The sequence below is a fragment of the Lepisosteus oculatus genome, chromosome 3 (genome assembly GCF_040954835.1).
Source record: "Lepisosteus oculatus isolate fLepOcu1 chromosome 3, fLepOcu1.hap2, whole genome shotgun sequence".
NCBI lineage: Eukaryota > Metazoa > Chordata > Actinopteri > Semionotiformes > Lepisosteidae > Lepisosteus > Lepisosteus oculatus.
Genome location: NC_090698.1, coordinates 33,562,579 through 33,585,680, shown reverse-complemented (window position 1 = coordinate 33,585,680; position 23,102 = coordinate 33,562,579). Strand labels below are relative to the sequence as shown.

The 23,102-nt window shown below is 37.7% G+C and overlaps 1 protein-coding gene across 2 annotated transcripts in view; it reads right to left on the bottom strand.

Annotated features, from left to right (window-relative positions):
• Positions 1 to 6,785: 6,785 nt before the first annotated feature.
• The window catches only part of LOC102686866 (programmed cell death 1 ligand 1-like), a 36,561-nt gene continuing 20,244 nt past the window's right edge, over positions 6,786 to 23,102 (bottom strand). For both annotated transcript variants that reach the window (XM_015336908.2, XM_069187137.1), the window contains 5 exons: positions 19,690 to 20,046; positions 15,085 to 15,372; positions 13,331 to 13,480; positions 8,323 to 8,369; positions 6,786 to 6,996 (listed from right to left, as the gene is read on the bottom strand). In XM_015336908.2, the coding sequence (XP_015192394.1) occupies positions 6,973 to 6,996; positions 8,323 to 8,369; positions 13,331 to 13,480; positions 15,085 to 15,372; positions 19,690 to 20,046 (866 nt within the window). In that variant the 3' untranslated portion in view covers positions 6,786 to 6,972. The remainder of the gene's footprint in view (positions 6,997 to 8,322; positions 8,370 to 13,330; positions 13,481 to 15,084; positions 15,373 to 19,689; positions 20,047 to 23,102) is intronic.

Here is a 23,102-nt window from a genome sequence, read left to right as displayed (position 1 = left end):
TCAAAGGCACAACGGATGAACAAGTTCATATTTAGAGTATAGACATTTCTTAATCCAATGGTGCTTTACTGCAGCAGTTAAACTGTAACTGTGATGGCCTTTGCACAGTTACTTGTGTGATGAAGCACAAGTGAATTTGAGGGAATTCAATTTTTCAGCAACAATATGTGAGGGAATTGTTTTATGGGGAGTGGAGTTTTGTAATCTAGTGCACAATGTATAGCAACTGCAATTAGTAGAATGTACCTTTTTTTCTGTAGAGCTTCTTATCTAACATCATAACATAACTTGCATTAGGAATTCTTCTTTTCACATACCCCAGCTTGCTCTTCATGAGACACACAGACAGGGAGAGAGCCTGCGGTCGGAGCGCAGGGTCAGCTATTGTACAGCACCCCTGGAGCAGCTGGTTAAGGGCCTTGCTCAGGGTGCTGATGGAGTAGGATTCCTCTGCCAGCTGCAGGATTTGAGCCTGCACCCTTCCAGCCACAAGCGCAGATCCTTAGCCACAGAGGCACTGCTTTGCCCCAAACCACATACGCAAACAGAAAATAACTTCCACTGCGCTATATTTAATGTGGTGCTAGTTTCAGTTTAAGTGGCTCATTGGTATTTTGTACAAGCACAAAGATTCAGTTTTCCACTGTACTTGAATTTCTTGGTTTCCTTGGAAGGAAACAAACAGAAATGTGTTCTGATGTCATCAGGGAAATCTGTACAGCACAACAGTCTTGTGTACTGCATATATTATTTTTCTTCTGGAGTGGTAAAGAACAAGTTAAAAAGTTGCAAAGTGGTAGAAACAACTTTCTAAAATCTCCTTTGTAACTCTGTATTACTTTCTAAACAAGGATTTTCCTTCTGTACTAATTCGTTTTAAGTGAAATGAAAACGAACAGGAATCTGATGTCCTAAGAATAGAAGTTTCTATTTTAAATGTATATATTGTAATTGCCTCTCTTCTTTAATTATTAGTTGAACTATGTCTTGTACCTAACGTATAACCTTATCTTACATCATTCTTATGATTTATTAATCGTATTTATATATTTTAATGCGGAAAATTGATTTTTATCAATTGTTGTTGTTTTCATTTTAAATTAATTATGCTTTTCCTGGAAAGTTTTTAAATATACAAGACCCTTGCCAAGCCCATCTGCCATAATCTTACCATTTTATTGCTGTTTATGAAGTTACATTGAGATTATACAGTCAAAGTCAAATGCTTTAAATCACTGTATATATATATATCAATATACAATTGCATATACTGTATGTATGCATTTGTACTGCAAGTCCATTAAACTCTGGAATGCATATCAAACAGCATATTTTGACTGACAGATGAAAGTGAAAGAGCTTGAAGTTCCTCTTGTCAGCTGACTATGAGTAAGGCAGAGGAAATGAGTAATGCAAATTAACGTTGTTGTGAGAGTTCATATAATTTGGTTGCCATGTACTATATGATATACAGAATATTGTGCTCTACACAGAGGTTTTATAAAGGTTATCTGAGTGGAGTTTTTATGCTTTCCCTGTGTTCCCCATGTTCCCTGGGTTTCATCTGGTTTCTGGTTTCTTCCCACAGTCCAAAAACATACTAGTAGGTTATTTGGCTTCTGAGAAGATTGGCCCTAGGTGTGAGTGTGTTTGTGTCTGTCCTGAGATAGAGTGGTATTTTGTCCAGGGTTTTCCATGCCTTGTGTCCATTGCTTGCTGGGATAGTGTCTAGCCCCCCACAACCATGAATTAGAAAAAGTTGTTACAAAATAGATGGATGGGAAGAGTTATAGAAGCCTCTATTATACAGTACTTTACATCCAAAATATCAAGTCTATTCTGTGATTTGTTATTGTGCACATCCGTTGTGGTTAAGGCTGAAAGTGTAAAAATAAGTAAAAATTAGAAAAAAGAAAATGTTTTAAATGGGTCAGAAAAATCTATAAATCAAAGGGACAAGTAAAAGTTGATTCCATATTGAAAGGAAACGTTTAAGCTGTGGCGCCTTCTTCAGGTGTATTTCCACACACCTCAATGAAAATATTGTTTGGTTTAAGAGGAAATGTGCTTTCATTTATTTCAGATGTATTTAAGATTCCATTGTTTATAAGTATGTATAGATTTATTTAACTACTATAGTTTCTACATACTGTATACGTAAGCTTATCAGTTTTACATTTTTTTGTAAGTGTCACGCTGTACAGTTAATTGTCATACAGTAGGTCAGTTGTGAAAACAATTCGAATAAACTAAATATTAGTCTCTTGCCTATCATGCAAATACAATAGTTCAGGTGGGTAGCTGCGTCAGCATGTGTAGGCTGCAAAGGAACAAGTAATAGGTTTATTCCATGCTGGAAAAAAAAGAAAGAAAACACAACGTTTCGGCCGTGGAACCTAATCTGCATAACCTTCTTGTTCACAGCTCCCTCAGCAACCATCCACACCGGGCACTTTCCCTTGCAACAGAGCTCGCTGTATCACCTGCAAGTACACATCTAACACCACACTCATTCAAGGCCCCTCAGGATAATTCCGGATCACCCAGATGGCATCTTGTACCTCCAGCAACCTTATTTACTGTATCTCTTGCAGTAAATGCCCAGCCATCTACATTGGAGAAACAGGAAGGAGACTCGGAGACCGCTTCAAAGAACATGTTAGGGCTGTGAAGATTAAAGATCTCTCCAAGCCTAATGTCTCTCATTTCACCTCTGACGGCCATGACCACTCTAATCTTTCCGTCTGTGTTCTCAAAGATGGTTTTCTGAACTCATACATCAGAAAGACTACTGAAACCAAAATTATCCTGCAGCTAGGATCACACCTTCCCCTTCTCTTAACAACAGACTTGTTTTCTTCTAAATTCTCTCTATTCATTGCAGTTTCATTTCAAACCTCTCTACACCTATCCTAACTTCACACCTCTTGATTGGCTTCTCTTTCTGTCCCCTACTCGCGCCCCTTGCTCCTCCTCTCTTCCAGCCTTTGTTCTCCCACTATATTACCTTTGCTTGCTGCCCTGTCTTTCTCACACCTGAAGAAGACTCCATGTTCGAAATGTTGTGTTTTCTTTCTTCTTTTTTCAGCATGGAATAAACCTATGCAAATACAATAGTCCACTTTAAAAATAAAATAAAATGTTCTGCAGGTGGTGAATTAAGTGCATCAGCCAAAAGTAAAGGAAAAAAAATTACCTCTGTCACAATAATGCACATAGTGGGTGACTCTTGCTGTTTTTGTTTAGTCTGACTATTCAGAATTGAAAGTCTGGCAAGCCCACATCTTGACAATTGACTCCCATTCCAGTAATTTCACATGTGTATGCTGATGAATGCAAAATCAAACAGAATATGTATTGTGATTACTGTGATTCATACAATGAATCACAGTATTCTTAGGCAGTTAAGTCAGAGCATTTATAAAAAATGCCTTGAAGGTAGTATTTCCTAATCATATTCATAAGCCTTTGTTAATATAATTTGTTTCTTCATTTACCTATTACCTATCCTACTATTTCTTTGACAAGACAGGCAAATAAAAAACGGTGTGTCAACATTGTGCTTTTCTGGTGGAACATCTGAAAGAATTTTTGTTGCCTTTTGACTTGCTGTTCAGGATAGTGTGACACCCCATAGTTCATCAAGTTCTCTGCATAGACAACAAAGGGGTAGGCCCTTTCTGGCATTTTTAAGTTGAAAGTACTTTAGTGCATTTTAGGAATTTTCACACTGAATTTTAATAAAGTTTATAAAACTGTAAATTTGAGATGAGAAAAATTGGTGTATAACTGAGAGTTTCATTCTATCTCCTTGTTTCCAGACATGAATCTTTTCAAAGGTGATCTCTAGCTCTACAGAGAACTGGAAAGTGATGCAGAAATCTAAATAGATACAATAGCATATCTCCAAAAACCTACATTGAGTAAAAATAAAGCAGTAGATGGTACAAAGACAAATAAGAGTAAATAAATAAACTGCATACTAGAGTATACAGATCTGTGTTACAGAATACAGTACACATTTAAAACATACATTTTCCCTCAAAGAACAAATACATAGGAACATAAGAAAACATTTTCATGTTTGAGTAACGGTAGAATATACAAAGATATCATTCAGTTGGTTCTTTAAGAATCCTGTGAAATCTGCTTCTACAACATGGCTTTGTATATTGTTTCAGATACCCACTACCAAAAGCAGTGTCTCCCTGTTTTCTCCCTGTGTGTACACATCTTCTAATTTTCCACTCACTGGTAGGTTTTTATGTCCATACTGTACCTGAAATAGTCCCCTCATTTGACTTTGTCACTACTTTTCAGGATTTTGAGCACTTGCATAAAGTTTGCTCATTGTCACCTTTTTTCATTGCCTTCATTCTCTTGGTCTGAGACATATTTTAAGGGTGCTTGGACACCTTTTCCCCTGCAACGTGTTCCTTATATCTTCCATGCAACCCATGGACCACATGATTTCTTTTTTTATTACCTAGCAATTCAACATTCAACACTATACCCGTGACACAACAATGTCTGTCACTTCCTACCCAACACACAGAACATGACACAGTTTAACTACTCATACACCATATGAACACTATGGAGCCCATCAACCCAAACTAATGTCCCGAAGGAAATGTCCTGCAGCATTATTCTCCCAAGATCAGCTCCAGCCAGTGACCTGGTGTGCGTCCTTTTGCCACACGGCAGAAGTCTGTGTAGTCTTTTGGTGATCTTGGGCATCTCTGGCCACCCTGAACAAAGTGGTTGTTTAGCCTCCCCTTTGTTTAATCTGAGTCCAGTATAGGGGGGGGGGGGGGGGGCGGTGCCAGAGCCTTCCTCTACTGCTCCTTGTAGCATGCCTGGTGTCCAAGTCCTTTCCTAGTGGTACTTACTGTGTCTCCTGTGTGAGTTCTCTGACTGGGACTTAAAGTATGTCTTGGGTGTGGCCAGAGCTAACAGCACAGGGCTAATTAACAAACTTGCTGTATACAGATGATCAGGTATACTGTAAAGGTGCATTGTCTATTTCCCTCCTTGCCTTTGAGTCCTTCTCTGGTCCAGGACTGGTTTATACTGGCTCAGCCCTTACTGTGTGGTAATTGAGTATGTCTGAGCAAGCAGTGTGCCCTTCAGCCTCTGTTTATTGGCACCTGACCCACTGTCTGCAGTTTGATGTGGGGAGGAAGCTCAAAGGACAAAGGACAACGGACTGAAATTGAGACAGTGGCCACTCTAGACAAATTTAAAGTCAATGTAGTCTCTTTGACATGTTGTCCAAGACCCTTTTTCACTTTGTAACATAAACATTGAACTATTGTTTTCTTGTCTATACTTCATAGAGGTTTAAAACCTTTTGTAATGTAGAAATATATTGCTGTGCTCTGGAGGTATACTAGTTTTACTAATCTGGACTATGACCATAGTCATTTAATTCTATTCCATTTAGCCCAAACAGCCCAGCTAACAAGGGGCCATCCTCTTATTGGTTCCTTTATGTCTAGTGAGCTAGGACATTTGCTACTTGATCAGGTTGGAGGCTTATTCAGTGTGTTCTCTGCAACTATCTACCAACTGGAAATCTGTGACTAAGGCAGACCTGGAGAAGACAAGAGGTGAGTTGTGCTGCGCTAGGAATGGAATATTGGGAGAACTGGCACTGACAATCCCTAGCCACATATACTGAGCTCCTTTCATTGGAGTAGAAGGTACAATTTAGTGGAGGGCTGAGTTAAAGAAGCCCAAACTAGGTAATAAAACAACAAGTCAAGGGGTGTATTATTGGTTCAGAAAGCCCAGTTTAGTAAGACATAACTTTCTCTCTTTCATTCTACAGATCTGAAGAGGCAAAATGCTGTGAATTCCACCTCCCTACAGATCCTTCTGCCTACTCCTGGAGGACTGAAAGATAACAGGTATTTCTGATGAAGGAACAAAACAGAAATAATATTTAAAGGCAAAGGTCCATGCTTTTTATATTTAAGGGAGGATATCTTTCCTCTTAGTACTTACTAAGAGACAAAGCTTGTATCTCTTGCATTATATGCATTATATTGATGCATTATATTGTTTAGAGAAACAATTCTCATACATGTGCATTAGTTTTAGAGAGGAAAAAAGCCTTATGGAAGGTCTTTTGCAGTTAAGAAACCTGCATTATCACTCTTAATCGTATCTCTGTTGGTGTGCACAAGGTTTGTCTATATTTGTAGGAAAAAGTCAGGATAGCTTTGGATGGTAAAAAGTCAAGACTAGCAGTTTTTCTAAATCATATAAAATCATTTTATATTTGTTTTGCTTCCCTTTATAATCCCATCTCATAATCCCAAGGAAATGGCTGAATTTCATTCCTTTAAAGGGTGTATTATCTGGTATTTATTTTAAACTGGTTGCAGGATAAGTTTACTGTTACTTTTATATAAAATCAGTGCTCTCTTTTATTGAGTTGTGATTTATACCCTGGGGGACAGCAACACAGATAAAGTTTGCGACTGTAAGTTTATTGCACACAACTCATAAACGTGTGTGGAGGTACAAAGGATCTGTACTTGTATGAAATTCAGAAGAACAGAGCAACTGTTAATATTTCCTATGTGTACATGCATACCTACAGTACACAGAAACATAAACTACAAACACATGTACAAACCTTAGCACATTCTAAATATTACAGTGATACATTTGGAAAAGAAAACATTTCTGGAATATTAGGCTGATCTGTATGAAAAAATGTATTTTTTGTTGTCATGTTAAACAAACCCAATAACACTTATGCATCAAAACAAAAATGTATTAAAAATGAAGTTTAATTAACACCATGGAAAAATGTTTACAGAAATAATAGATCAGAAGTGTAACTTTTTATGCTTATTGCCATGACTTTACAAATTTTTGCCTTTTTTCTGTACTTACTAAGCAGTTTTATCTTTAGGATGCTTTTAGTAGTAAATCCATTGAAGATGCAATGAAAAGTCTTCAGGGTGTCTGTGTTTCCAAAGGCTGAAAAAAATAAACAGCACTATGTGTACAGTATTTATGGATAGCTGACATTCCGAATAAGTAGAAAGTAATACAATTTTCCCAAAATGTTTGTTCCATAACTGTTTGCCTTTCATCTTCTCAAGTAATCACACCAGTTTACAAGCAGTTAACAAGTTAGCAATAAAGTAAGAAGCAATAAAGTAGATCAGATCAATATACCGTATGCCAGGGACCTGTGCAATACATTGATATTTATATTCATATTGTGCAATACGACTGTACTGTTCTGTTCTGGTTTGTTCTTTGTGTGTTCTGGACTGTGAGTAACTCTTCTGAGTGCACTTCTCACTGTACTGATTGTATTGTATTATTATTATTGTATCATTTGTTACACTGTGGCTGTGTTGTCTGTGTTAAGCAGCTGTTGCACTGCAATTTCCCTCACAGGATCAATTAAGTATCTATCTATATACAAGGTGATGTCCTACTCCTCCATGTACAAGACTTCCTCATCAGCCCTGGCTCAGCTGGCCAGCTCCCTGCCTCAGCAGCACTCTTCAACCTTGTTGAGCCTGGCAAATCCTACCATGACAGACGAAAGAGATTGGTGTTCATTTCTCTTCGAGCCTTTTTTTTGCAAGTCTTCACCACATCCCTAACCTTTGTTAGTCTGTTGGAAAAAACTTTTCCGAAATACCATACAGCCTACCTGTCCAGCACTTGTGATCTCCTCTGTATAACCTAAGCTACATCTTCTCAAGCATTCCTTGCTTCATGAGTGCCACAAGCCTGTAAAACTAATCTGTCTTACGATGGTCTAAACCAAAACTTTGTTGAGGGAGGTAAGCTTGTGGGAATGCCATTCCAGTTACATGTATAAACTGGAAAATTAAAGGGAAGTTATACATTAAACCAAATCTAGACAGCTACAGTACTAGGATACTGATCTATAAAAAAGAAATTGTGACTCAGAATGCAAATATATAGTTACTATAAAATTATTTGAATTAACCCTGAGAAAAACACAAAGTTTCATAATGTCAGTTTTCCAACGAGTCTTCTACATTGTACTGTATATATAACACCCGTAACTGATTTCATTATATCATTACTCAGTGTTTTACAGTTACAGGACATCACTTTTATATTGTTATAACTTGAAGAATAGAGCAAATTTAGATATTTTTATGGGGAAAAAACAATGCTTGTGGTTAATTATTTAATGATTAATATAAATGAATATTTACAAATATAAAAGAGATCATATATCAATACTGTATATGTACTTCCTGTTTTTTATAGCAGCTGATGTACAGTATTTTGGTATGTAATGGTAATACTCACTTCCTTTTCCTCCTGCTGCTTATAGATAGCTGTATCTTCAATAGATCCTGGAAAGGAACAAAAACAAGAAAACAAAGATAACAGATGAGTAGTATACAGTATCTGAAACCACATGACTGTTCATTTTATAACTCAGTATTATTTCATTTGCTTGGATGTAATTTTACCAAATCACACAGCAGGATCTCAGATTCTCACAACTGTGTTTCCAGTAATGAAATGAATCACCATGACTATTCAAAAGCTTTTTCCCAGAAAAGTCCTTGTTCATTTTAAACGTTTAATCACATTCTGGAGTATCAGAAAGTGTGAAGAAACACTGGATCTTAAGAGCTACAAGCACCAAAACAATTACACTGCCAAAAGGAAACTAACAATATTTTATGGAATATGCTGAGATTATTTCCTGGTAATAATGAATAGTTCTCCCCATAAAGCAGGAAACACTGACATTTAATTTTATTAAAAGAAAATGTGCATTATCTGTCATGAATTCCCCCTGTATTTTCTGTAATATATTTCTTTATCTTTCATTAACCACATACTGTATGTTTTTGTTCCTTTCTTTTTGGCAGTTTCAGATGCAAAAATGTCTTCCCAATTGGAATAAGAAACAATCAAATATAATTTTATGCTACAATTAAATCAGAAATTCAGGAGATCATAATTCAGGAGAATACAAAACGTGCACATACAATAATATAACTGCTTTTATGAAAGCAGCAAAGAATCGTGCACATTGATTACTGAAAGAGAATAAGAGAATAATAGATTTGTAAAACTCTTGTAAGTAAGGTCACCCAGTATTGGTTGTTTTACAAGTATATAATCATGACTGTGTTTTATGTGCCTTTTTGACCAGAAGAATTCCCCTTTCCCTATATTTATTTTACGGAGCTGCCCAAAACGAAAATGTAATCTCTAATACAGCTAGTATTTCTGCACTGGAGAATTTCCTGTATTTGTAACTTCTTCTGTTGGATGTCTTCCAGGTAACCTGAATCATCCTGTTTTGTATCATCACAACTTGTACTGGTAAGAATACTGAACTGATAGAGTTGCTTATCTTCAGAAATAAAACGTATTGGAGCACAGAAAGACATTACTAATGTATTTCAAAAGGCTGCTCCACACAAGGCCCTCTCCATTCATGTCATTGACAGATACGATAGCAATTGTCTCCTTACTGTGAGGCATTTCGTCCTCTATAATATTTTGCTTACCATATTCTTATACTGTACTTTCCTATTGCTAATTTTCTAATATTCCTTTCACAAGCATTAATATCTCCTGTTTTAAATGTTTTTATAATATCTTCCATGTTTTATAATACATACAGTATGAATAATTTACTGAATGGGTATTAAGTATAGAAAAGTCCTTTGTCCTTTATGATCCCAAACTAGAGATTTACCTTATTTCAACCTCAGCCCCGTTGTTGAGCTGGCAGTATTCCAGTGTGCATATGATGTATTCCACCTCTCCTTTTATAAAACTACTATATATATTATAATAAAGAGAAATATACAAAAAATACATATCAAAGACTGCCTAAAGGTTTGACACTGGTGGAAATCATACTGTATGTATTGATTTACTTTTAAATGCAACAATGTAATTTTTAATTAAATTCAATATATATACAGTACATACTTCAAAGAAGAAAAACAGATAAAGAACAGACCATTGTGGCCTGAAATCCACAAACACCTTTTGCTTGTTCACAGAAAAACTGAGGTGGGATATAGTCTATGACCAGAGTTTTGTTCTATGTAGTGTTGCTTTATGTAGTGTGTAGCATCATGCTACAGAAGCAACAAGCGATTTCAAGATCTGTGAAGAGAATAATCCAGCCAGCCTATAGTCAGGACCACAAAGTTAAGACAAATGTGTTAAGGAATGTGAAAGAACAGAGAGAATAAAATAAAATTTAAACATTAAACATAGTTGTAATATTTGAAGAAAGTAATGAGGTATAGAGATATAAATTAAGTAACTGATTTTGAAGGTGCTATAGAAATGTTACTTAAACATTGAAAATAAATACTCTACTTAAAACAAGTGCCATATATTCTCCTTTATGGTCAATCTTATTTCATAAGTGTACAGTTTCCTCGATGGACACTGGTCTCATAAGAAAATTAATTAGATTTAGGCTCTGGACGAGAAACACAGGGGGACAGGGATAGGAAAAGAGGAAAACAAAGACAGGAAGAAAAGACAGAATACCATGATATCTGGCAATGTACTGTTTATATGATCAGCTGCACATTCCTGCCCTTCATCCAGGTTCTGGAGTTGTGGTCAGAAAGGAGACAGAAAAACCCAGCCAGTAGAGATAGAGGACTTGACTTGCGTGCTCTCTTCCTCACACTTTCTTTCTGTAGATAAGCAGGGTAAGTGATGTCTAAATGAGCACATTGTTTGGGACTGCTGGGATGGAGGAGGATCCTAGTGAGATGACCAAAGAACTGTCCAGAACTTTCTTTCTCCTTTCTTTCGCACTGTAGAAGGAAGCATTCCCCGATTGCTGGACTGAGCTGATTAAGTACTCACATGGAAGAGAATTCTGGTGTAGGAGTTTTTGTTTTTATATGAGGGTGGCTCGTTGTTTGTTTTTTTGGAAGGTGACAAGAAATGGAGAGAGACCAGACTGGGTGGCGTGTAAAGAGTGCCCCCTAGTTTTTATTCCTTTAATGAAGTTCTTATTTTTACTAGGGACTATGTTTTTTTAGAAGTGTGTCCCTTGTACATACTTTTTCCTTTTTTTTAAGTAGAAGGAGACACCTTATTGTAATTGGTATCTATTATTATTGCTAGTATCTAGTAGAATAATACTGCAATAATTGTATCTACTTGTGTTGTGTTGGTCTGGGCTTACACTGGTACACATCTGATGTGCAGGGAGAAGGGTCCTAGCACCTTTAAAATTGCTAGTTGGGTTAGTCAGCTACAGTTGTGGCAATTCGACATGATTGTGACACGTACACGCTTTATGAAAGCAAAGAACGGCCAAGTAAACATCTCTCTCATTATCCTTTTTTAATCATTTTCACATTCCAACAATTGATTTAGAATAATAAGGATAAGAACAACCTTCAAAATTGAATGATTTTTCTTTTGGCTGTTTTGCCAATGCAAAAATGGAAGACACAAGTAACTTATTGTTCTCTTATTGAATTATTTTAAACATATTCAGTAGTCAATACCATTTTGGAGCAATCCCCCATCTCATTGGAAAGATAGTGACCCTTCTAAGTGCAGGTCTATCTGCAATTCAGATGCAGGAATGTTGGCTAACCTGATTGTCATCTGTTCATGAAGTAGTAATTTCTTTAGATTCTAAAAAGGTTATAATAGAGTTGGATTATTTAAACTTTGCACTGATGAAATTCAATATTGTTCATGAATTTAATTCTTGGATTTATCTTTTGTATTACTCAGCCCTCGACACCATCAAAACGGACACTGGCTTAGGTATAGAACAGCTGAAAGGGAAAGTCCAAGACCGGAAAGCGTGGCGAGAGATGGCCTATAGAATCTCCGAGAGTCGGATCTGACTGACCGCATAACATTATCATCATCATTACTCAGCCCAGTCACATATTTGTATGAACACAGATTGAAATGATTGTTTCATGCCGTCTTGATGGACATCAGAGCCCCCTGTCATGATTGTAATCCCTCCTCTTAAGGGCGCTCCGGCTCTTTCACAATTTGCTTGATCATGTGCACCTGCCTCCAATCCTGCCCCTCCTTATTTAAGCCTGGTGCTCTTGCTACTCCCGGCTATGCATTGGAAGACGGACACCCAGAGGCCCGCCTACCACCAAGTTGCCCTACGCCTGACACTTGAGGGCATAGGCTCCAATCGGCGTCCTGACCCAGCTGAGTCCGGGGCTTAGAGCTCCTGGCCTCGTTATCCCATTTTTATTCCCTCTCCCTGCATTGGATCCTGTTCCAGTTTTTAACTTTGACTTGTTTTCGTCTTGTCTGGATTTCCTGGTTTTTGGACTCTTGGACTTCACCCCGGATTCCCCCCCCCCACCCCCGGACTCCCTCGGACTTGTTTGGCATGGTCACGCCCTCCGAGCACCAGTTCACCGTCGTCACGCCCCTCTGTTTGTCAACCTACCCAGTTCCTAGTCGTCTCCTGCCAGTGTCTGCTTAGGTTCCTGATTTATGCTTCCTGACACCCCCACATGCATTTCATGCATTCCCATCTTGTCTTTATTAACCGATGACATATAAAATTGTACTACACACATGCATTGTTAGTAACATTAAACATTCATTTTATTGATGTACTCTGATATATACATCTTGAAAACATGAGAAAAGCAGAAAATGTCGCAATACAATCATCAAGAAGAATACTTATCAACCATTTTGTCTTGATCTAGATTAGTGCTATTATTTAAGTTTACAATTAATTATTATTAGGTTGGTGGAGTTATAGCATTCAGTTTGTTAATCTATGATTTTGAATCAATTGTGGAAAATACTTGTTAGCTCAAGATCAAGGTCTTATTAAGGATAATAATGCAGCCCTCTTAATATGGCTATGCACATTATAACAAACAACAAAGCAGAACTGAGTTTTCTGGAGTGACACCATGGGTATTTCTATCTGACTGTGGAAATAGCTAGTCTCACAGTACACATAGAAACGTTCTACAATGACATATTTGTATTTCTTTCAAAACAGATTTTACAGTCATTTTATATATTCCAAAATAGGTCTGTGGATACATCCAAAAGTGGTTTGTAGATGTGTTAACTTTAGTTCCTGTGTGCTAATGCTGGAAAACTAGAAGATTCCCTTAATTTCTGCTTCCTGTGTTATATTACAACACAATTTTAAACTTAGAACAGTGGTATTTTTGTGCAGAAGACTTAACAGTTTGACGGCGTGTTTGGAATAAATCAGGTTTTTACACATGATATTACCAATGGTGGTGCTGTAATGCAGGGTTTCATTTAGACTTTTCTACAGTTGCAAGCATACCTGCAGAGTGAAAACATTTTGATCTCTTCCTTTTCATGATGAACAGGAATCCTGGACATAAAAGCAGCAGAAGAACTAATCCCACAATCAAAGGCACCACCAACTCCAAAGATGTGTGTGCTCCAATAGTTTCCAAAGTCATGTTCATATCTGAAAAAGGCAACAGTGATTGGGGAATACACTATACTTTGGTCTCAACCAAACTACAGTATGCTCATAAACCTGAAGTTTGCAGTTTGTCATTTTTCTTCAACAGAGCAAAGCTTTACTTTTGAAATGTTTTTTAAATGACATGATCAATTTACACTCTTGATTGATGGCATGAAATATGAGGAATGAAAATTAATATTTATTACATTTGATTACAGTTTTAAACAGAGTTTTATGGATAAAGGATTCAGAGTTTAATCAGTGTTCTCAGTAATAAGACCTTACATAGGTAAAATGTCAATATTTGATCGTTCAGGGGTTGAAGCAGAAAAAAAGGATGGATGAGACCTTAAATGACAGGGATGCCTTTTACTGAGTGTAGGTAGCAACCTGTCTGAAGGCAATAAATAAATCTATCAAATCTGTAAATCTATTTTCTTTCTTCAGTAAGTGCAAATTAGATGGATGAAAAGAGAAAAAAAGATTAGAAACTTATCTACTCCTGGTAGAGACCAAATCTTTAGGCTTCTTTGATGGAGGAGTAGACTTAAGTGTCCATTTGCTTCTAAGCATCTTTCCACATCTTGAAAATGTTTTTTTTTAGTTGACGTGACTTCTAGAGCTATGAAAGGAAACGTGTGACAAGGGATAATGTGCAGTAGTTTTGAGATGCTACAGTATGCCCCACTCCCTTACACACAGGTTTATTCCTATATTATGTTTGTGGGGATGCTATTATTATATCGTTTCGTACTATTTGAGATTTATCCAAAATGAAAATCCATAAAGAAGAGATATCTGCTGAGTCGCAAAATGTGGTAGTCAGCAGCCCCTTGGAGTGGAAGGGGAGGTCAATATCCCCATATGAAGCTGCCCTTCCTGACACTGTCTCCTTTAAGGAGAGAAGAAGGAACGGGGGTACAGAGAATGAGAAACGCTCACTTGAGCAGATTAGCCACAAGGAGAAGTGAAGTAGGACTTCTTGTTTTATTGCCTGTTTAGGATTTTTAGGACTCTTTCTAGTTTTTCTTGAGTGGTTTTAGATTCAGTAGCATTTTGGGAGTATGGAACAAGCTGCTCAGCCTTTGTTATTGAAGCCCATACGCTGGATCCTTTCACACAAGGCTAGATGAGGTCATCGGGCTGTTAAGGAGGCTCAATAGGCTGCCTGACCTCCTCTCCTTTGTAACTTTTCTTACAATAGCTTCTTATGATTTTAAGAAGCTTTTGTTTCCTCCTTTTAGTTTTTTTTATGAACCTATGGAAGAAAAATGACTTGCTATCTATTCTGTCGTTCTTAACTTGTCTAATATCTGCAGTGTGGAAAACAGGTTACAAACCTAGCAGTTATTACTGTCGGGATTATTTAAAATAGAAAACGATTGGGTCCTGGTGTCTGATGGTTGCCACAAGCTGGCACAGTCTATATTAAGAGTGTAATCATTTTTAGTTACCTTCTATTATTTTATCTATTCTAATATTTTAATTTTTAAGCTTACTTTCTAAAAGATCTCAAAGGTCTCTACATCCACAACTTGTTTTGATAAAACAGTGTTGCTTTCTAAAGCAGAATTTAAAATGATCTTAAAGTTGGTGAACATTACCCATAAAAAGGAGGGAAGCTGATGTCTCCTCATTTGTTGTACCGCTTTTGAAGGTACAATTGTAGATGTCTCCGCATCCTGCCTTAACCTTGAAGTAGCTTTTCACAATAAACAGGCCTTCTTCGTTCTTTTTGTGGGTAGTTGTTGTAGTGTTGAAGGAATGGCCTGACATATCTGTCCACTGCACATCAGCCAAAGGAAATCCTTCTGCTTCACAGCTGAGCTCCAGGTGGCCTTTTGGCCCTTGGCATTTCCCTGTAACTGCTGTCTTTATATTCCTGTATGGGGCTGACAACAGTTACATACTTTCTTAGTGTAAGCCTAGGCCTCTTTAAGGTGAAACATTAAAGAGGCCTATGCTGTAAATGTACATGTATATACATATTGTATGAAACCATCTGTATAAACAATGGCTTTAAGATGACTTTATTAAATATCTTTATTCTCCTTTCTTTGTCCTTTGAACAGCTATTACATGTTTACCAGTTTTATAAGGGGTCAAAAGTAATCTAATATAGATTAACTTAAAATTAACACAAAATTAAACAAAAAATCACACAAATAAAAAAAACATTTCAATATATAAAAAGTCTTCTTTGGACTCTCAATTTACTCAATCAATGAATTAAGGTCTTTACTCTTAACCCTTCTGAAACATCTACTTTTCCAGAACACTGGCAGTAGAGAAAACAATATGGTCTGAAGGTATTCCTAATTTAGATATTATTTGGATTATTATTATTAATAAAAACAACAATAATAATAATAATAATAAAAAAATGAAGACAACAACTCCCCTCCGCCATGGTGCACCACACACCTGCTTTCAGTTTTGAGATGAACAGAGTGATAAAGCCAATTATAGATGGGGATTATTGGGAGGCCATGACTGGTAAATGTCAATAAGAAACTCGGCCAGGACACTGGGGTAACACTCCTACTCTTTTTGAGAAACTCCCTGGGATTTTTATCGACCACTGAGAGTTGGGCCCTTGGTTTTAAGTCTCACCCGAAGGGTAGCTCCTTTTTACACTACAGTGTCCCCTTCACTATACTGGGGAATTAGGACACACACAGACTGCAGGGTGAGCACCCCCTGCTGGCCCCACTAACACCTCTTCCAGCAGCAACTTTAGTTTTTTCCAGGAGGTCTCCATCCAGGTACTTATTAGGCTCACACCTGCTTAGCTTCAGTGCGTTTCTAATTAAGTGCTGCAGGGTGATATGGCTGCTGGCTACTGTATAAGCTCATTGGTTTTTCTTTGTTTTAGCAGGGTATTAAAGTCTCATACTCCTTTAATTGCTTATGTTTCTAAGATTGTTAGACTTTGTCTCCCAGAAACCATGAATTGGATGAAGTTAGTGTCCTGGTAACGTCACACTGTCTTTGTACAGTACGTACAGTATGTAGGAGAGAGAACTTTGATGAAATTTACAATGACAGAAATAAAACAATATGGCACATACTAAGAAAAAGACTAAATCCAGTGGACCTGTGCCACATTGGATCTGGGTTTGAAGCAGTGAATAGAGCTAAAATGGCTACAATGACACACTTGTCATATTGGTAATCCAGTATGGGGTGGAAAAATAACTTACGCAAGGAAAGACAACAAACCAGAACAAAGACAGAAGATGCTCGGTGTTTATTTTAGAATATGATAGGTCTTCAGTTTAATTTAAAATAGACTCTACTCTGGTGTCAAGTTTAAACATTTCATTTGACTTTTCTTGTTTTTTGTGTAAAAAAGTTTAAACATTTAACCTGAGCCTGTGTCACAGAGTGAAAAGAATGGGTGTGGGGGGGCACCAGGTGCTAAGGGCTGTATTGATGTTAAGTCACACGATGAGCCAGTGGAGCACTGTTGATGCAGTTTTGCTCCTTATTGTGTTTCTAGTCCTGATAAAAGGCCTTCTTAACATAAGCGACAGGCAATTACAGTACCACACCATGCAGGGATAATGTGTGGGGTTGCAAATATTGTAGGTTCGACTAAACCTGTGATTGAGAGAGAAGCCAAGACAGATCACAGCATTCAACTCAGAAGAGAATGCTGACACCAGGGACTCTACAGGGAGCAGCTGAGAAAAGCTCCAGAATCATCTTACTCCCCCTCACCTGACACTGGACTCTGAAATCAAGGTGGGCGGTGGTGGGAATAAGGGAAGCATGCTATTCAGCACAGCCAGGACTAGAGAGGATGCCTAAGAACCATCAAAGGAACTACATGGAGGACAGAACCGCAAACAGCATTATTTTGGGGCATTCAATGGGTAACTGGGATCTGACTGAATATCTGTGGCCCATCAAGATTGTATGTCTTTAGAGTGTTTTTTTAATATGTGCTCTGAGTGTTCAGTGGACAGTGCTGAATGTTGTTAACCACTAGAAAATAAAAAGGGCACTTTAGCAATACTACTGTTTGTTGCTGGTCTGTGCGTGCACTGGTGATTCTGGGAGATGAACAGAACCTGTGGCAAGAAAAAAGGGTCTTAGCAAACTTCATAATTGCTAGGATGTGTAGTTGTGCATGAAGCAAGGGTAATTCTTGTTGGAGGGGTCACCTATCAATGACACTTGTTTTAAACAAACAAATATTTGTTGTTAGTTCTCCCAACAGTCTGGAGTGGAAAGGAACTGAGATGTTGAAAACAGGTGCATGCTAAGCACTGCTAACATGAAAAACAACTGAAATTAGTTTCTAGTTTTGCTCTACTGGCAGCCAACAAGATTACAATTGCTGGGTTTACTGCTTTATTATTTGCTCTTATATAAATTTGTGATTTTAATTACTTGTTTATGTGGTTGCCCCATTTAACTATGCACTCTGATTGTGATTTTTCATGTATATTTTGGGGAATTCTGTTTCCATCACGATTTTCCACCATTTTTCTATCTGATTTAATTTTTAGCATAAATAATTAAAAGTTATTTAAATGGATAATACATACAACATAAAACACAAAAAGCCTGGCCTCTGTAAAAATAAAGGATTCCTTTGCGTTATTGTGATGTCAGTAACCTTATTACAGACAGTACAAGTTTTTATGTAAAATCCACATGATATGAAACAATGTAAATATTTTGTTTTACAGATGCTACATTGTCCTGTTTTCTCCATTCAGTTGACAATCATGACCATAAATGTTCATTAAGGAGAAAATTCATCCAGGAGAAAATAAAAAACTAAATGTGACATAGATCACAGATCTGGTAAACATCTGTATGGCAGAAAGCAGGATGAACCTGGAATGGTATATTCTGTTCTATTCCGAATAGTAATACTAGTACTGCTAAACAGGCTCACTTACCAACACATTGGACTCTGTTTATTGTATTATAAATCTCATCCAATAACAACAGTAATAATCCTTCCCTACTGAAATATAAGAGATTACCCTAACGGTGAGTTGGTCTATTTCCAGTGGCAATTCCAGCAGCAATAAATTGAAGCATCAATTCTATTTATTAATGTCTGTTGAGTTTATGTTTCAATTGTTATGTTTCATATCAATGTTTTTATCATGCCACCACTGCCCATAAATCCTTGAGGCTGTCTGAAACGCCATGCCTGCTGTTACCATCATCAATGTAGAGCAACAATTATGCCTCCTGTGAGATAGCTTTTATCAGATTTTTTCCCATGCAACAATTCACAGAAGAAAAGGCCTGGTCTGTTACTACTTTACAGTCTTCAGGAATCATGGGATGTACCACAACAGGTATGTAATTCCTACCACTATGGGTCGGATGGGATTCTTGGGTAATGACTGGCAATATTGTGTTTTATGATGATCAAGTATTGTGTGATTTCAGTATGATGATTGAACATTTCATACATTATTTTCCATATAACATAAAGTTCCAAGAACATATTTAACAATAAAATATATGTTTACCTTCACTTTCAATTTTTATGTTTAAGAAAGCCAGCTGGAAAATAGTGGAAATTTGAAATCCCTGTGACAAGAAATATACAACTAAAAACAGAATAATTATTTAAGATCCACAAGTACAAAGTCAAAGAGTATATGACACCTAAACAGCCTTAAAGAGGCCCACACCCACTCATGAAGATAATGGTGAATAGTGTGCATTCTTAAATTTTTTTTTAGCATTCTCAGGCTATTTTAGGCCATAGTACATGAAGCAAAAAGGAAGAAGTTGTTCTGCATTTTGAATGCTGACATTTGAATGCTGATATACTGAATAAATATAGTGCATTGCATTTCCAGAATAATACAACAAAAAAACAATGTTACATGCCTTTGTTGCATTAATTTTATAATCAGAATTCCTTTGATATTTTTCTACATTATATCTCTTCAGATTTTTCTTTCCTTTTTGGGACTGCAGTATTCAAGTAAACACGGTGACTGAAGACTAAAGAAGCACACATAATGCACTTTTAATTTATGCAGGAACATCAGTGTTTGAACAAAATGAACTGAATAAGAATACTAGATCTAATCATACTGCTTTCAAGATATACTGAAGCACTGAAGTTGGTTTAAAATATATTAGATACAGTAAGGTGCATATTAAAGTCCCAATAAGCTTTTGTAACATGTGTAAAAGGTAGGTTCTTAAACAGCTCTCCTTACCTCTCACATTGAGGGTGGCCTCTTTATAGTCAGCTCCTCCCTGTTCAACAATGCACCTGTACTTCCCAGAGTCAGAGATGCTGAGATTGGACATCTGTAGGACAGCCTGGCCCTGCTTCAGCCTGTCCTTCTGCAGGTTCACTCTGCCTTTATACCTGTGGTGCTGGGTGCTTAGGTCCTCCTTACCGCTCTCCAGCTTGTACACTTCCAGGAGAGGCTCAGGCAGGATGCGGTGCCAGTAGACTCTGAGGCTGGACAGGGTCTCGCCACCCCCTGTAGGGAATCGACACTCCATAGTGACGTTCCCCCTAAACTCAGCCAGAAAGGAAGACTCAGTCATATCCACAGTGAAAAGAGCTGGAAAAAAAACAGAAAAAAAAGAAAAATGACAAAAAAAAACTATATGCTCTCTAGGGTGGAATGGTGGCACACTGGCTGGCATTGCTCCCTTGTGGTACTGTGGCCCTGGGCTCAATCCCCAGTTCTATCTGTGTAGAGTCTGTATGTTTTCCCACTGTTTACATGAGTATTCTCTGGATGTTCTGGTATCCTCTCACAGTCCAAAAACATACTGTCAGGTTCTGGGAAAATGGGCCTTCGTGTCTGTGTCTGTGTGTTTACCCTGCGATGGACTGGCCTCCCATCCAGCGTGTACCTGTTGCTTCCTGGAATAGGATTTGGCTTCCCCATGACCCTGCACTGGATGAAGGGATTAGAAAATGGATGTGTGGATAGATATACTGTATGTTCCACTTTACTGGAATACTTTAAACTGTATTGCACTTTATTAGTTTGGAATTCAAGACAATTTAATTTTCAGAATTTCCATGATATTTGGAAAGATTAATCATTATTTTCATTTAAACTTATCTTTCTTGGTTACACGTTAAAACCATTACCCGTGAGAGTTGTACTTACAGTAGCTATACAGTATATGTACTTCTACACAAAACCACATAAACTCTTTTGTTACTGTCTATTTTTGGTATGCCCTACATTTACCTTTTAAATACATTGCACAGGATTTTTGTACTTAAGGATGTGGATCTAAAGTAACTGTGAAAGTCCAAGCTTTTACAAAATGTTCTTACAACTGTTGAATATTTATTAGAAAGAACCCCTGTATTTGCTGTGAATTATTCAAACCAGTATAGCAGGATATACTGTAGCTCTGAATCATTGCAATTAATAGGAATATGGTCCCTTTTTGTTTCACACTTTAAGAATTTTGGTCTCCAATCGCTTTCAACCTTCAAGATTTCAAAGGTAGAAAATGATGGGATACACCACCAACATTACAATCTGGTATTTTTCAATGCGAAATGAAAACAGAAGGTTATGTGGAGAAATTAAAAAGATTTTGAAAGAAAAGTTCATGACTCACCATAGTTACTGTCACCTAGTTAGTTACTGTTATCCAAAGATATTACTGCCTGCTGCAGTTGTCTCTAGATACTAACAATGCAAACCTAAGAAATGTGTAACATTGGTTTTGAAGATAGTGATGTACTGCTGTATCATTAGTGTTTGTATTTATTTTACATCTCCCCTCTAGTGTGGTGTCTCCTTGGCTAAGGATCTGAGCCTGTGGCTGGAAGGTTACCAGTTCATATCCCATGGCTGGCGGAGGAATCCTACTCCATTGGGCCCATGAACAAGGCCTTTAACCCCAACTGCTCCAGGTGTGCCACATAAAAATGGCTGACCCTGCGCTCTGACCCCAAGCTTCTCTCCCTGTCTGTGTGTCTCATGGAGAGCAAGTTGGGGTATGCGAAAAGACAAATTCAATAAAGTGATCTTATGGAACAATACGAAAAACCAAGTAGTGACAGTATTGTGAGTTTAGTGCAAAAGCAGCTGGCTGCAAAGTTGGGAAAGAAGGATTAAGAGGTGGTGTTCAGATGTTTTATGGCTTTGAGAAAGAAAGGCAGAATCTGCAGACGGAAAATTTGCATTCCCTGCATTCCTAGAGTGGTTTACATTTTCTTAATTACCTTATCTCCCATTCTGAGGCTGTGTGTAGTAAAGATGGTCTGAATGGAGGGGGGTTCTGTACCAGTGATATGGCCTGGGCTCCACCTCCAGTTTACTTTTTTAGGGTCATGAGCTGAGCAATTACCTTACCAAACTGTAAGAATGGTGAGAATGCTTCCTATTATACATCTGTAGAAATGTCAATGCTTTTTTGAAACGTGAAGCTGCTGACCATCTCCACAGTAGCCCCATTGATAAAAACAGGGGCATGCTCCTACCTGCTTCTTGAAATCATCATCTAGCTCCTTAATTTTGTTGACGTTGACGGAGAGGCTGTGGTCTTGTCATCATACCACCAGGTCCTTAACCTCTTTCTGTTTCAGCATTGTTTGCAAACTCCGCTTTAGGACCTGATACTACAAAAGAGTCAGTGACTGTGAAGTGAAAAGCATCTTACCTTGCTTTGTAATTGGCAGAGTTTAACAAAGAATAACAACAGCCTATAAGAAAATTCTTTTGGGAATGTTTATTGAGAAGTTACACAAAAAAGTCTTTGTTTTCACCTGCTTGGCCTGATTAGTCAACCACCTGCTAATAGGTGGAAGTTAGGAACACCATGCAGAGTGAGGACTTCGCAGACAGATAGCTGCAACAGTGGAGACCAGATGGAGGAAGGATGCAGAAAGGCGAATGCAAGGAAAAGAGAGGGTCATTCCATGGTACAGTACTTATAACTTTTTCGGGAAGTGACATAATGGAAGAGTATGACTTAGAGTAGTAGAGGAGAAGAAGAGATGCTGTCAATCCAACCATGTTTTCATTAAAAACTGGGTAAAGTTAAAAAAATTAGTAAAGTTTAAAAGGACATTACTTTCTGCCTACAGTATTTGATAAACAAATGACATATTGATGAACAGTGTAGCGGTGAGGCTTAATAATAAGAAAGAATTAAGTGTTCTGGGCTTTCCCAAATGAGGCCCCATTTCTCTGTTCATCTCTGTGGTGCAGCCACAGAAAAACTATTCATGCAGGCTAATTTAAGATGTTTTCTTTTGATAAGAAACAAGCTCCCAAAGGGGGATGCACTTAGCTATGTAACGACCACTAACCGGCCCAGACCAGCTCCGAAGAGGTCTAATCAGTCCCAGCAGGTGGGTGATAATTACAAACGCCGCCACACGTGTTAATTCTCTTCAGACGTCTTACCGTGTGGCAGGCTGCATTATTTAAGCCGCTCTTACTCGCATATCAATGCTCGGTATTGAGTTCCCTACCTGTGGCTCTACCTAGCGTTTCTTTCACTTTGCCTTCTGGATTTTCTGACCTCATCGTTTTGCCTTCGGACTACGTTTCTCGTCTTGCCCCGTGGATTGTTTACTACCTGTGATTATTTTTGGTATCGACCCTGTTGCTCTTGTCCCGACCACGTATCTGTCTCT